General features: G+C 47.7%; 2 protein-coding genes across 15 annotated transcripts in view; one reads left to right on the plus strand and one right to left on the minus strand.

Annotated features, from left to right (window-relative positions):
* The window catches only part of LOC124294944, a 209,850-nt gene that overhangs the window by 72,608 nt on the left and 121,091 nt on the right, over positions 1-16,151 (plus strand). For 6 of the 8 annotated variants that reach the window (XR_006904840.1, XR_006904844.1, XR_006904843.1 and 3 more), the window contains one exon: positions 9,738-9,827. Coding sequence is in view for 1 of the 8 variants with exons in the window: in XM_046742601.1 (XP_046598557.1) it covers positions 9,738-9,827 (90 nt within the window). In the remaining 7 variants the exon portion in view is untranslated. Of the gene's footprint in view, positions 1-9,737; positions 9,828-14,981; positions 15,176-16,151 lie in introns of all 8 variants that reach the window. The other 2 variants (XR_006904841.1, XR_006904842.1) reach the window with 2 other exon arrangements.
* LOC107221027 (teneurin-a) overlaps positions 1-16,151 on the minus strand; it is a 504,979-nt gene that overhangs the window by 62,580 nt on the left and 426,248 nt on the right. The window lies entirely within an intron of this gene.

Consider the following 16,151-nt stretch of genomic DNA (forward strand, 5'->3'; position numbering starts at 1 on the left):
TATCATCGTTCGAGAGGTAACTAAATATTTTCGTTCTGTAATCGTTCCGTGAAGAGAAAACTGTTCGAAGTCGTCTCTCTCCAGGAGCGCGCTTTGGGCAAATGGGAAAATGAAATTACATCGCATTAAATTTTCACCGCGGCAAAACCGGCAGCTGTACAAATTTTTTCCAATAAAAATCGTCGCACCAGCAAAAGCGTGCACGTTATATACTTTTGTACGGAGAAAAGTGTCGAGAGAAGGTACGAGGGGCGTGTGAGGAGGAGAGGAAAACAGAAAGGTGGAGGTGGAGGATCGAGGATTGCCAACTAACTGACAGTGGGAAAAAAGGAGGCGCGACTCAACGAGCCGATGTTTTATTCGGCATGGATTAAGCCGTGGCTTACTGAAAAAATCAAATTATTCCAAATCCTTGAGGGTCACGTCGTTATGCTTCCGCACGCGCTTCGTACTTCTCATTATATTCCTTATATATAGATATCTACGCGTTGTATTTAATCGCGTACAAATATTATTAATGTATGTAGATATAATTCAGACGGACGAATGGGCGCGAGCGCTGGGAAAAATCTGAAAGATTTTCCGCGTAGAGGAGCTGCGAAAGAGAGCGGAAATTTAGAATCTCCTTTTACCAACGAGCGAAATGTTATATCATATACAGGACAGGTACGCGTACGCAAGGAAGAAAATTTTTGAAACCATTCGCGCGGAAGGCAAAACGCCTCGGTGTTCGCTTCGGTGGATATTCACACACACACACACACTCATCCGCGATGCGTACGAAACACACTCGAGACCCTGACTGGCTACAGTTTCGTAAGATCGGAATTATTTTCCCAGAGGTTGCCGAGCCCTGTCTCGAAACCCCCCCATCACCCTTTGCGATCATCCAATTCCTTTGAGCAGGCGGTCTAATTTTCCCCGAATAACATTAGTGTCTCGCCGCTTTAAGCTAATTGTTCAGTTTACCGTCGATTAAAATAAAACTTGGGGATTGGTAAGTGTAACGGGGTTGATGCTGCGAGGGGGTGAGAGTGAGAGAGAGAAAGTGGGGCGGACGAGAGGGTGGGAATCCAGTGTACCGAGCAAAGGGAGGCTAATTTTCTCAACCCAAATGAGCAGTAGAGATCGCGTATTTGTGAAGCCTTAAGGCAAACGCTCCTCTCGCTGGAATGCGACGTTGATTCGTTTATACAGGCATCGGGAAGCTGATGAGATGAAGAACGGTTGCGAGATTCTACGATATCCATAACTGAGAGAAAGCACAGCAGGTTCTACAGATTTCAAAGAAGCTCTCATACTAAAAAAAAAAAAAAGTGATGTAGGTACCTACAGGTGTTCGGTAGTTACTTCGAGTATCGATAAAGTACAATTTTCCATCATACAGGTACTTAAAGTTTCTTCGGTACGTGTACAAAGTTTTCCTAAGGGTTGTGCACCGGTTCTTTCGCGTTTTGAAAAGTGTCCGTCGCAAATCAGTTCAGGAGCTGCGGTACTCTGGATTTTGGTATCGCGACGTACAGGGTGAGCATCATTTATGCAGACGTACACGGCGTGCACGAACATTCGTTGCACAAGGCGGCGTAGCCGCAGTTGAGAGATCTTAGCTAACCGTATGAACTTTGCGGTTGTGAGGGGTGGAAGCCAAAATTATTCAAGGCACGTGTGCCGCGGAAAGTAAGCAGGTAGGTTGCTCTCGGCGGTGGGGCATATATGCGTGTGCAAATAGGTTCTCTCCTCCATGATCAGCGGCACGGTGGCTGGTGGATATCGTCGTCGGGATCCAAGTTCAAACATACGCACACACTCGGTTCCTTGACGTCGACGACGAGGACGAGGCGTTTCTCCGGTTTCCTTTTGGGTTCCTGTCTCTTCCGTATACACCCAGCTCCGAATTCCACGCTATCGAAATCCTCGCGGTATTCCTTCGTCTCCACGCCGCGCGGAACGTACGTTTGTTTGGATAGAATGCCATCAACCGAAGCGTTCAATTTAATTGAGATTAGCATAGGTACATCTAGCTACCCTACGTGTATAACGTCCCCTAGCCTCGGCCGAGAAACCGCCGGCTTTCCCTGATATCGCTCTACAATTTAGCTACTCCGCTATACCGGGATCAACTTTACCCTAGATCTCCGCGTGGTATTATACGTGCATGGATATATCTGGATAATTGCCAACTGTTGTAGCTTCGCCTTACTCCGGGACGTTTTACTGCGTTTCCTCTTCCTCTTCTCTTCGCCCTAACGTTATACCAACATATACATCCAATAAATTTTCCGCAAATCTACTCGGTCTCGATCGACAATTTACTCCAACTATTACACAACGTTTCGAGCTATGGCTGCAGGACAAATTGCTTCGAAGGGGGCTTACACAAAACGACGTCGTTTTAGAGTAACTGATCTACTTCCGGTCGCGTGTAATCTATCCGGTATATTTACTGTCTCTCGATTTTGTCAATATCCTGTCAGAGATACTCCCTCATTCGTGCTCTTTCACCGTTTCGCTTCGACTCGCGAAAGCACTCCAGGGCTTTCCTTTACCGAGTTTTCGCACCCCTCGCGGTAACTAGAATACCGTACGTACGTATACCACGGGGCAAAGTAAAACCAATCGAAGTCACTCTGCCGCCTGTAACGCGATCGACGGAAACTCCGTGAGACTTAGTAGGTAATTACGCGATCAGAGCAGAATTAACTCGCGCCAGTTCTATTCACCTTTGAAGCTCGTCAACTTTTCAGAGATTGCGCTTCGTCGCGGTTTGCAAGAAGAAAAAAGGAAGACCGAGAAGTACCGGATGCCTACCGTCTGGTTTAGTGTGGGTGGTTCCGATGCTGGTGTGTAGAAGGCGGGCGGCTACTCTCTCCTTTGAAGAAGAGCCGAGCTTCCCAAGTAATTAGTCAGGACTTGGATGGTTGTTAGATATGTATGCCACGCGGTGGATGCCATTCGCTTGCTTTTCAGGCGAAAGTAATCGAAGTACCTACACTGGCGGATATTCGTCTGGTACCGTCAATCGATGACAACAAAGTGGATCCTCCCTCCCGCGTTTCGTCTGCACATTTCCACCCTCGTTAAGTAACATTGCACTTGTTTACAACGCAACCAAAACTCGCCGGGGGGTGGAAAGAGAGAGTAAGAGGGAGAACTGGTAGAACGACGAGAAGGAAAGATGGATGGCAAGATTGTTTTATCTTCTGGCAACACTAAAATCCACCTTCGTGGCCCCTGCAGCGTTTACCCTTTTAGCGGGTGAACCGAGCTCCGCGTTACGGGCAGGGCAAAGTCATCCTACGCCATTATTTAGGCGAGACGTTGGTCCCGAAATTCCGAAGGTGGTCGAATGTTCGCAATCGCGTTGTACCCTGCCTATACCCTCGAGGATTTTCAACCAAAATACTTGCTCGGTAAAGTCCTTTGATCTTGGTACCCGGAAGTAGACTCTCCCCGATGCAGCCAACGTCGAGGAGGACCTCGCGTACCGTTTGCTGACTCGAAATCTGCACCACCCGGTTTTTGCTTCTTTATCCGTAATCATTCCGGTGCGGTTTTGGTTTTATTTGCAGGATGAGTCGTTGAATGCTTGTATAATTTATCATCGCTGCTGCGTCGCTTCCATGGATAGAAATTAACACACTTGTTGACTATCGAGTAGGTGTCGCATGGGATCGAAAACGAGCGTTCGCACCTTACGGTCATTGGTAGCTGGAACGAAACCGATTAGTCGTTGTATCCCGCGGGCTTATATTCAAATAAACTAAACAAAGTGGCAGGTATACAAAGTTTCAAGGTGTTTCGAGGAGCTGCCTTCCAGCACCTCGGGCCAGCGACGATAGTTAATAAGTCGACGCAACAGGTTATTTGAAAACCGAATGAAATATAGTTATTTGTGTACGCTCGGTGATTAGCTTGAAGATTCCTTCCGATGACCGGCGTGCGAGGGTTGAAAAGGTGGTACAGGACTCTCGTCCTCGAATCTTGCGTGATTCTCGAGTTTTGTTACAGTCGGGTTACGTCGATGAGAGCAGTCCTGAGTTACGATGATGACGTTTTTTTTTCCCCCGAGCTCTCCGGCACGCGGCTCTTTCTTTCTTCCCTTCACTACTCGAGATAACCCTAAACCACGGGTAAATACGAGCCTTGCTATAAATCCAACTGTTTACTCACAAGAAACTTAATAATATGGAAATGAATAATGCATGTGCCGTGTTACCGCTGCGCCAGGGTTAGCCGGAGTGATTTAAAGCCATCGCCTAACTATATAAAGAATTCAACCCTTGCCTCCGTTCTGAGGAGCGAATACAAACGGCGGTGCAACGCGGCTGACAAATTCTACGGAAGTAAGACCAACTCGCCGAGACGAACGAGCGCTGGACTCGGAGATCTGCTCCATCATCGGCCCTCCGCGTTATCTTATTGAGAAGCCTCCGGACAAACAGAGCCTACCTTGTACGTCGTATAAGGCGAGAACAATTCCGTAGCTTTTAAAATATTCCATCGACGCGATCGTAGGTGTGCACAGGTGCGGAGGCAATTACGAAGGCCTCGCGGGTGCGCGGCGACGATGAGAAACGACATCCGGACGGAGGGAACCCTGGGCTTGGAGGATAGATGCTCGATTTAAGAAACGACTCCGTTGTTCGTGGTTTCCGTTTTCCGACCGTTTTACTCCTGCATTCGCGCTCCTCTCCGCGATTACGGACAACGCTGTGTATAGCTATATGCATAGCTAGGCCGTCTAAGATAGAGGAACGCTTTACACCGCGGTTTCATTTTCACGACACAAAGGCGAGCTTAGAATTCTCTCCGAGCCTGCCGCGTCCTCCGCACCGGAATTCACCCCTCGGGGGAAAAGTTCATTTTTGAAATAAGAAAACGCGGGACCCAGCGGCTTGTACTCACGAATGGTGAGCTTTGGTTTCGGCTGTTACAACTCGTGTTGGTATCTCACCTGAAACAGTCAAGAAAAAGAAATACGATTAGCATTGCACGAGGCAGTTTATTATTGAATGTAATTTTTGTTCGTATTATTACACATTGTGGGGTCGTATTATTAACGTGCAAATGAATGTGTATATATATATATATATATATATATATATATGTGCATAATGAATTCCTGGATTATAATTATCCCTTGAGCATATAGAATTCCATGCGTCTGACTATAGGAGTCTGTATTTTGCAAGGCTCTGCCTGGCTCACGTTTGGCTCCGCGTGGGTTCCAAGGGCTCAGAACTCGGAGCTCAAAGCTCAAGGCTCAGGGCTCAGGGTTCAGGGTTCAGGGCTCTGGGCTCGAGGCTCAGGGATGTGGCGTGGTGGGTGGGTTTTCTAGGGTTCCAAAGCGCGACCCCAACCCCCGTTTCTGGGTGAAGAGCGAGAGCAGTCGACGTACTTGCCGAGATAGCGAGATGCCGCACGGCACGCGGTGCGTCAGCTACGACTCACTGCAAATAAAGCCTCGTATGTACATCTCCTTCCTTGCTCGCTCAGTTTGTTTGAAACATTGAGCAAACGTCGGTCGTTTAACCCGCGGGTAAGGGGTGGTTCGGAAAGGGTTGGACCCCCGGCTTTCCAAAAGACTTTCACGATTTCGACGCGACAGACTCGGCTCATTGGAATTGCCAATTTGATACTGGTTCAGTTGTACCTACGTCACGGTTTTTGAACAGAAAATTAAAATCGCCCTCGAATCTAGATACGGCCGGTCTGGCGCGATTCGAAACCAAAACCACGAGCAACGAGCGAAACATGTCGCGGTATAACAGGCGACACAAACCCCTGCAGACTCGCGCGAGCTGTCTTTTCACTTCTCGGTATGGAAGCATTATTCGACGGGGGTTGAAAAAGTCCTTTGAGAAAATTTTACAAAGGCGAGAAGCAAAGAGGCCTCCAAGGGCATTAGGCTATATTGGGGATAATTGAGTCAAAGATTGATACTTCGATGGGAGCAAGGCTTCTTCGAAGAGCTAGTCGGAGAGGATTTAGAGGAGGAAATAGTTGCTCTTTGGGGGATGATTTCGAGCAATTTTGTCACCGCCGTTTTTCCCTCTAGCTTCGCAACGTTCGCCGGGATATTGCGGGGCTCCCTGGATGCAGGGTGCGTTTACTGCCGACGCATCTATCCTAACTTGCCTCCCTTCGCTATGGCGCAGCGGCCGCGGTTGGGCTCCGCACCCTCGGTTATAAAAAGGTTATTGTTCCCGGCTTGCGCCATGCCCGGTACTCTCAGCCCCGCTCTTCTCTTTCGCCCCGGCAGTGCGTGACATTGGTCGGTATGGCGAGGCGTTACTTTTTAGGAAACCACCGCCATGATAATGGTAATGGGTTCGCACGGGCCTCGCAATTTTCAATTTACCGTTAAGAACTGCTCGACCACCAGTCTTTATACACCCCGCCTATATTCTCCGGTTATTCCTTTCTCCCCTCGGCGGACCTTTTTCATCTTCGCCCGTCACTTCTATCTCCTGCAAGAATGAAAGCGCATTCTGGACCGGGTGAATTACTCTTAGTCCCGAACGATTTCAGGTGAGCGGTAAATACCTTCGTTGCAGAAAATCATTTCAACTTCTAGAGAGCGGTCGATTTGTTCGCGGGTTCTTCGAAGAAGTTAAGCAGCTCGTCCCACCGCCGGATGGCGCCCAGCCATGTTACGTAGAAGAGGGACTTGGACACGGGTGCATTTTATGGGGGGATCACGTGCCATCTAATATACGCCGCTATCCTCGCGCGTCGAAAGATCAGCCGCGAAAGTGTGGCGATGGTCAATCACGATTCCAGGGGAAACTCGAGAAGGTGGTGTGACATGGGAAGGGGTGAGAGAAGTCGGACAATTTAACCCCGGGTGGGGCAAAAAGTTTTCCATCCTCATCTCTTACCGCCATCTACTGCGGGGACAGAGACCGAAGCTTGCAGCCAAACGTTCTGATGTTCTTTCGAACGAGGTAGCGAGGTCCGGGAATCAAAATTTTGCGCAATACCCCGAACTTTTATAATTAATTAAGTAAGACCATTATAGAATTGCGAGGGTAAAACTGGAACCGCATTCTTCCATTTCCAAAAAGTTGAGTGCTTTTGTCGGTCACCGAGATCCGGGATCATCTTCACAGGCCTTTCTTCTCCCGTTGACAAGAATTAGAGCGGAATTTTTCAGGTTTGTGAGAGCCGAGGTGATGGACCTTTGGTCTTTCTTCTTCACCCGGCTTTCTTCTCTGACGCAATTAATACGAGACCATCCCAATCCCGATCCCAACCCGGCCCCGTCCCTCGGTCCCTTCTTTCTTCGGCGATCCCATCGGCTCGGTTGTTCGGACCTCGAGGAACGTCGCAAGGGTCAGCGAACAACACCGAGTCTCTGCACCGAGTCGTCGAGGCCTGGGTTGGAGGTGGGGTAATTGATAGGACGGAGCGCGGGGGAGTTGGGAATTGTCTACCCGGGAAGGATTGACCACCGGCTGCAGGGTGAGGTGGCGAAAGACGCGGAAGGGTCGGTCTTGAGGGCGGTTTTCTCCCGGCTTTCGGACGCTGCTCTTGCAGCAGCACGGGCTGCGTAATTAATGCCACTAATAACACCCGACGCTCTTAAGTGTTCGGAGGTTCCGTCGGGCCATGACACAACTTAATTTGCCGTTGCTCGTCTGTGCCAACGAGCCTCGAGTTCCATCGTTCGCTAAACCAGACCTCAGCTCCACCCCGTGCATCGGTTTCCCAATCATAGCGCACCTCGGGAGGCTTCCAATTTCTGCCACTTCACTGCATCGCGCGCTGCTTTGGTATACGCCCAAGAATTTCCCTGGAAAATTGCTCCCAACTGTTCGAAACGACACTTTCATCACTAAGGAGACCGTTCCCTCCTTTCCAAACACTTTTTGATCAGTGGTCATGAAAGTGAAAAGCGAAAGAACGCGGCAAATTTTTGTTCTTACAGTCAATCAGCGAAAGGCACCAGCGAATCAGTTACTTCCAGTGTTCGGGCTACGCGTAGGTAGCTGCACCGATTCGTATGCGGGTGACTTTCGCTCATTCGCATCTGCCTTATCGCACTCGGGATAAAGGCTACACTTTAACCCTCGAGTTTAACCCTCGGGTTTTCTTCGCAAGAAGCGGGTCACGTACTCGAGTAAAGACAATCGAGGTCTTGTACCCGCCCTTTGTTTTTCGTGTGCTTAGTTACTTTATTCAAACTTCTTTTCTCCCTGGCGTCACGATCAGCGACACCGGGGGGTACCGACTATCCCGCTCACAGTTCCCTCGGCGTTAAATCCCTCGATCAGTTTCTGCATCGTAAACAGCTGAGAGAGGCGATGTTTTTCTAAGCCTCTACCCGCGGGTGTTCCGTGTCGACGGGGCGTCGAGTCACCGGAGCAAGGCTCGATGGTTCGAAAACCTTCCTAACCTCCCCCCCCCCTCCCCCTGAAACGAACGACGAAGTTCTCCTCTGATCCAGGTGCCTCATCCTCCAGCCTCCACTCCCCCTCATCCTCATCCGGAATCTCCTCAACAGACATCAAACGCCCACCCGGGATTACATTCCTCCACGTTTTCAGGTACAGGCATAACGCCCGTACCTCTGACTCCATATCGCGTGCACGTGTCACTCCGTGAGCTATGGACTACGAACATCGGTCCATCCTCCTCTCGTACAAGACCTGTTACAGGTTGCTCGTATAATTCACTACTGTGAGCGTACAGCTCAAAGGATTTACCCTCATCCGCCTTGTATACACCTTTTCCATTACCGGTCTACGAGTTGTAATTCGTATCATATCACTGCCGGATTCGAAGAAGGTTGTAGGATTAACGAGTCAGCCTCTTATTTTCCCGAGACTATCGAGGGAGCGGCTGTTTTACCGTTAAAACTCGTTCGTTCCTTGCGTCATTTCTCATCGAAAACTCACGTCATTCATTATCCGAGCCATTTCGGTGACAGAAGAATCCGAAATTACATATTTACGACCGCATTAACTAAATTCCGTGAATCGATATCCGTTAGATTCCTTGTACGACAGAGTTTAATGGCAGATCTTTTGATTATTAATTCAAACTTCACAACCTTTTGTTTCAACTTCGAGGTTTTCGCGACGTTGACTATGCACACGCACACAAATATACCTATATATATATGTATATATATGGCTATATTAAATGCCTGTGAAAAAAGCAGTCGCAGCGCTGAAGCGATAATGCGGATTACGTGAAAAATGAAAGAATGAAAAATTAATTAGCAGACGTTATAAATCTGCAAGTTCTAAAGTTCATTATATATCGTATACGGAAGAATAGGGTAACTATTATATTATATCTATCGCTATTATGTATCCGTTGACGAGACAACAGGGAGCGCTAGCTGCAACGGGCCATTTTATACGCCCGGTAATAACGCGAATGAAAAAATATTGCTCAGGGGGAGAGTCGCGAGAGCCGCACGGTGGGATATTAATTACTTACATTTAAACGTGCGAGTTTCAGATAAATATACCTACGCATTGTATTGCAGGGGTTGGAATTTCTCGCTTTTTGTCAATTGCCGCGAGTTTTTTTTAATTCGTTTTAGTTTAATTTCCGCGATGCATCCGGAATGACACGATATTCAGCGAGGAGAGTGATCGGGCAGAAATGACAATCGCGCCAAGGCGGTGACGGATGCATGGAAAATAGAAATTCCACACCGTTGACAAGCCTTCGTCGCATCGTTTCGCATTACCATATAACGGTATCTGTTTTCTTATTTCCAGGCTGTTCCAGAAACAAAAGAACAGAGACATAGACGTCGCGTCTGCATCTATCGCAGCGGCAAAAAACCGTCTGGACCTTCTCTCCGGGTGGTAAGTTTTACCTACTCCGTAACCCTCTATTCGCGCCCACTACTTTGCGCACCTACGCGTTCCGTGCTCTCTCTCTCTCTCTCTCTCTCTCTGTGTGCACGCGTGTGTATGAGTTTGCGGTTTCCATTGTCGCGTTTACAGAGCGACACGCATTGTGCTCGACAATGGCTCCGCCAGACCGTCGTCGCACGGATCCTCGGGCTACGGAACTTACGCAGCCCGCGTGTTTAAAGTCACGCACAAGACACAACAATCAGTGTACAAGGCTCGCTTGCCTAGAGCGTGAACGCGAACGGCGGGACTTTACCAGCGTTGAATAACTGCACATCGCGACGGTACGACCCCCGCCCACCACCCCTAACCCGCGGGGTGAATCCCGAATGAAAAGGCGAGATAAAGCGAAACTGAGACGGGGCACAAAGGTCTTCCTCGGTTTGATCGCCCCGGATTCAACCGATCTAGTACTCTTTTATATCGACGGGGTATGCAGGGTGAAAAAAGGGATAATGAAACGCGATCGGAAGTCGTCGCGTCGTAGACGGGACGGGAGAATATCTTTGTTGATAGCGATTACTTTACACGCACAGGTAGAAAAAAAAAAAACGAAAAAAAGAACGGAAGAAAAAGAAAAAAAAAAAGAAGGGCAAGACACGGAGAGATTAAACCGCGGCATCTGCACCATCATCGGTTCAACAGAAAGAATTCAAATTTCGCAAGGTTCTCTCGAAGGCTGCTCACGTCGCGGAGGCAGGGCGGCAACCTGCAGGGAAGGCAGGCCTGGTATTAGGGAATGACGGTAGCACCGGATCAGGGTGAAAATCGTATCAGGGTGCTGCCTGCGTAAAACGCCACGCGAGCGTGTCAACTCTCGGAGAGAGAACGGCGAGAGGAAGAAAAGCTCGAGTGTCCGTTCTCCGCAGCTTGCTATAGTAAAAGTTTTCAAGAGGGAGAGACACGTCGGGGTCGATCGGTGATTGGGGGGCGGGTGCTGCTCGTCGTCTGAGCGTGCAATAATATCGGGGCGATCCATCACATGAACAGTGCCAATAAAACATCTGGCGTATATCTCTTCTCTTCTCTTCTCTTCTCTACTTTACTCCGCTCCCCGTCTTTATCGCCTCCATCTTCAGTTACACCCCTCCGCACCAGCGTGTAAAGCCGGTCGGTTCTTTGCGAGCTTTTACAGGCCAACCCCTAATTTTTTGTCTTTCTTCTTCTGCTTTTTTCTTTCTTTTTGTATCAGTTCATCACGATCGCCTTCTGCGACGCGAGTACGCGATCACGCGTTGCTCTCTGCGTTCTAGCCTGCACACGCGTTAATGATTCGTCATTTAGAGGATCGTGCGACGCATATCGAGCAGGACACGTATCCGTCCTCCCCTCGTTTCGCACGGTATTATACGAATTTGAGAAGGGTTTTTTCGGGGTTTTATTCACGGCGTGTAATCCGCCATGAAGCGCGGTTCAAGATGTGATAATTTTTTCTTTTCTTTTTTTTCAATCCATTTTTTTTTCGACCAAAACTCGAGTAACCGCCGTCGCGCCAACCTCGCGAATAACTTGACAAATCGTCGCGAAAAAAGGGGTTCTTTCTCGTATAAGGCGCGTGCTGGCGTCGTGTTTGTTTTCTGTCCTTCTTTTTTTCCAACCGCAAGAGCTGCAGGCTATTTTCATGTATTATATATTGGATTAGGCAACCCGGCGTCGCGTATGCATGTCATATTTTCACGTGCGTGCAGCGTATGGATCATATATGCGCGGGACATATTTGCTCTCGGTCAATACAATTCATCGTAGGAGAAGGAACCAGGGACACGTATGTCTTCTCACCGAGGCGACGGCCGACAGGCGCCAGAAGATGTCGCGATCCTTCCAACGAAACGCGATGCTCATAGGAAATGCAATAACTGCAGGAAATCCCGCATCATGCAGATTCGCGGGAGCGTTAAACGGGCAGCAATTTCTTGTCGAATATCAAATCAATTACCGCATTCGATCCGCGGGGTTCATTATTATTTTCGTACATTCTGTCACCCTCTAACTACACACGTATGTACGCTGAGATCGTTATTATAATACTATTTTTGTAACCGTTTTTATTCCGCCAAGCTTAAACCTCTGATTTTCCGGCGTTTGTGTGTTAGTTTGCAACATCGCGTGTATCCATCCATCCCAGTTTCAGTGAAATTCGAAACACTGCTCCGGCTGATATAATTAGAATGGGAAAGTTAAAGGCTCGTTAAGCGAGTCTTGTATTCATCGGTAAATTCATTTTCGACAACGAAAAATCCTTCCCTGCATACATGCACTTTATTGAACGCAGTGAAACCGTCGCAAAACCGACAGCGTTTTTTGCTGCGGGTGGTTACGATGCGCATTACTTTGAGAAAAATAAAAAGCCAAAGCTCGTCCAACCTGTAGGTATCCCCTTCTCGGCAGTTCCAATGCGTTCGACTTTCCTCCGCGAGTCTTTCGCTAAACATTTACGGGGGAGAAAGAAGCCAGACTAATTTTTCAAGACGGTAATAAATTGCGCATTTCCGCTACCCGGCGCCCCGGTGCATCCGGTCTCTCTCTCCCTTTGCTCAGGCTGAGAGAGGGTGGCTTCAAAGTATCATCACGGGTTACAACACGAGGGTGTAATTCGCACAGAAACTATTTCGAAGCTTGCGGTGAGTGTGTTTCAACTTTTCCACAACATTCTTTTTCGAACAATTTCATATCCACATTCCGGCCGACCGTAAACGCGGCGAAGTCTAAGCCTATTATATTGGCGAAAATTGATAACCACACGCGCCTGCATAAAGCGATCAAGCGTGTACGGAAAGTGCGTGCGTGCGGCATAGAGAAAGGGAACAGCTGGGGGAAAATTAATGTCATTTTCCTCCCATCCCCGTTTCCTCTTTCTTCACATTTCAAGATTTAATAAAGCTCCCAGCATTTATTGAAGCACCCCAACCTCGAGCATTCCCTTCCCCCACTTCCTCCTCTTCTTTTTCTTCTTCGTTCTTTCTTCTCTACGTATTTTTTTTTTTTTTTTCTTTTCTTTTCTTTTTCTCTCCTCTCCGCCCTCTGTACGTGGCTGCGTTCTCTTTGGCTTGTGTGCGTGCGTGTGTATGCGCCACTGCCAGTGCGATTCTCGCGTCGAAGGGTCGGGCCCCGTTCAGCCCCAAGCCGTAGCTTTTGTCAATCGATTTGACGTGGTCCTTAAACCAAGTATTTTTTCTTTCTCTTTCTTTGGTTGGTTGGTTTTTTTTCTCCTTTCTTTTCTCTTTTTTTTTTTTTTCTCTCTTTCTGTTGTGGCAATTTTTACGGGCCAAGCGACGCGTCGCGTGGCTGTACGGAGTCAGAAATTCCCCGTGGAAGATCGAGCATGAGGAGAAGGAAGGCATCACCCCGCACGCTCCGCGGACGATTCACTCCCCATTACATGGTTATTTCATTAAAACACATCCTCGCGCCCACGCCGAAACGAAATTGTAACGCGGCGAGGGTTGAACCGTTATTATTACACAGGAGACAAACCCACGGATTTTTTTCGTTACGCAAAAGAAATGTTCCGTGAAATTGATGACGCATCATTTCCCTCCAGCTCTCCAAACCGTATTATATCGTACCTCGGTGTTCTGGGGTATAAACATAAGCCGTTATACGTATACGTATTATAATATGTTACACACATGTGTCAGCGTTGTAACGTTACGGAAGTTCCACGAGTTCGACGAAAAGCCGTTCGTACAGGGTCGAATCGACACCCTCTCGACTCCTCTTCGCTCCCTCCCCCCCCACCTTTCCGCCCTCGTAATTAAACTGGTAATTACGTCACACTACACCTATTGTCTTTACCCGGTTTCAATTACTCTTTTCCGAGCTGTTCGATCGAGTCAATTAGCCGGACTCCTGAACTCGCTTCGTGTCGCATTAATTTTCAAAACCGCGCAATTATGTGACGTGCGCAGTGCAAAACGTGCGTTGGATAAGTTGTTGTTGTTATTATTATTATTGTTATTATTATTTTTTTTTTATCTTGATACTCTTAACAGTTGCCGTAGGGGTATGTGTGTGTATAACATAGTTTCTTGGAGCTATGTAAGATGGATGACGGAACGTAGTTATTTGAGACGTGATCCGCCTCAAAGGATTAAGGAAGAACGTGATTCGATTGAACCTTACGCAATTTCGTGCGAAAGTCTACCTCATATACGGATCAATGAATAAGGCCTCGCCGGTGGTAAGACGGGCGTCTTTTCGAATTGAAAACTCTATTGGCGGATCGGAAATTTGATCCGTTTATGCATACTCGTCGGGTCGTAAGGTTGAAATTTCGATCGATTGATGAAATTGTTCCAACCCTCTCTGTATTCCATCTAGCGTAACTGTACAGTTCTTCTGGCGATTCGGATGATTTTGAGTTTTATTTTTTCTTAAGAAAAAAGGGGGAAAAAAAAAACACCGAACAAACAAACCAAATCTTTTCTGAAGGGCTTGGGAAATAAAATCCAATTTATTCTTTTGGGATGGAGAAAAAAAATGGTGCGGGTTTGTTTCGCAGAGTCGCAACCGGGTCAGTTTTGTGAAATCTGATCATCATGGTCGTTTGTATATCGGTATACCAACCTACTAATTAACCGTTCGGCATATCGCCATGGAATTTCAATCAACCGATACCTCTGAAAATTTTCAACCAACGACGATCGATACGCGTTCGGCATAACTGAGTCTAGAAATTCACGATAGTGTCGGGTTTCCCGGTTTTCATCCGCTGAATACGGGGGCGAGCGCTACAGAGCATCGGCGATTAGGAAAATTGCGCAGACAACAAAGCGTAGCTGTAACACGCATCCATATTATATATACATAGTTATACCAACGGACCGGGTGTTACAGAATAAATAATTGAGTTCGTTGGCTTATTAAGCGAATTATCACACAGCAAAATTAAATGCTTGGAGAAAAATGCCTTAATAATGGTAAAATTACCGATTACAGTTTAAAGTCGGTAACAAGACTGTTTTTACAATAATATTGGTCGACCCAGCAGCCTTATTCATTTTATAAAACACGAGTGCTCTTACTTGAGCTTTTATCTACGACGACTACTAGATCATTAGAAAGGGGTGATTTCACCCTTTGTAACTATATGTATGCGTACAGGTACATGTCCCCGAATCGAGTGTATGACGCGGTCTATATTGCCGGATAGGGTTCGAGGCTTGGCGTCGTGGGTGGAGTTTAATTCATCCGGAATTATCCCTCGCAACGGGCGACTGACTAAATTCTCATCCCGATGAAATGATTCGCGGCGCAAGGAAGGATGGATGGATGGAACGGACCTACACTACTCGCAGGTACGTCGATGCTCGTGTAAAACACACACGCATACATCCCCCTCCTCGTCTATCTAACGTTACCGAATACCGTCGAGGCACTCGACCGTGTCACCGTTGTGAACCACCCCTTGCCCCGCTGCTGCACCCTTACAGTGACAATGCACCTCTATGCTAATTCAAAGTTACAAGAGCATTAATATTAATGGATATTCGTTATATTAAATTCAGTTGCCCACAATGCGAGACTCCCGCCCCTTCGATCAGTCAACGGAATAATAAACTCCGCTGGTCGAGCAGCGCGTGCAAAATTTGGAAGAATTTATTTATTTTTCGTTTTGACATTTAAATAAAGATTTTATTTTTTTGTTCATTTACCGTCCCGACTACGCTGCAACAGGAACGTCCGGGGGTATATTGGAACGCGTATCGACAGACGTAGGTACGCATGTAGGTGCGACAACTTTTGAACAGGATGAGGTAGAATTGAGTCCGCGAGTCGAGTGAATCGATAGGTGGAAAGGAACCCGTATCCTCGTCTTGGCTCGTTCCGTGTTTCTCGTATACGGATGCACGTATACATGCACACGCGTCGACTGAGCCATGCGCCAAGATATTCTTTCGCTGATTTATATGCGTGCAAACCGATCCAATATAGCTGAGGAAGCCGCGTGTCTTACCCGGCTCCTCCTCAGCTGCACGAGGGGGAAGACCGAGAAGAAGAAGAAGAAGAAGAAGAAGAAGAATAATAAGGAGAGGAAAGAACGAGGGTAGGCTCGTCGCAGCGCGGGCAAGAAACGAGAGAGCGAAGAGAGCCGGACGAGAGAGACGATGCGGGGCATCGAGAGACGCTGATATATGAGAATTAAAACGCGTTCAAATCGATGCTGCAGGGGTATACATACAATGGACGTAATAATACCGCTTCGACAGGCACCAACCCCCCATTGAATTTATCGTATTTTATTGCCCGGAGTCCCCCTTAAGATCCACGCGT

This window comes from Neodiprion lecontei, chromosome 6 (assembly GCF_021901455.1).
Source record: "Neodiprion lecontei isolate iyNeoLeco1 chromosome 6, iyNeoLeco1.1, whole genome shotgun sequence".
Lineage (NCBI taxonomy): Eukaryota > Metazoa > Arthropoda > Insecta > Hymenoptera > Diprionidae > Neodiprion > Neodiprion lecontei.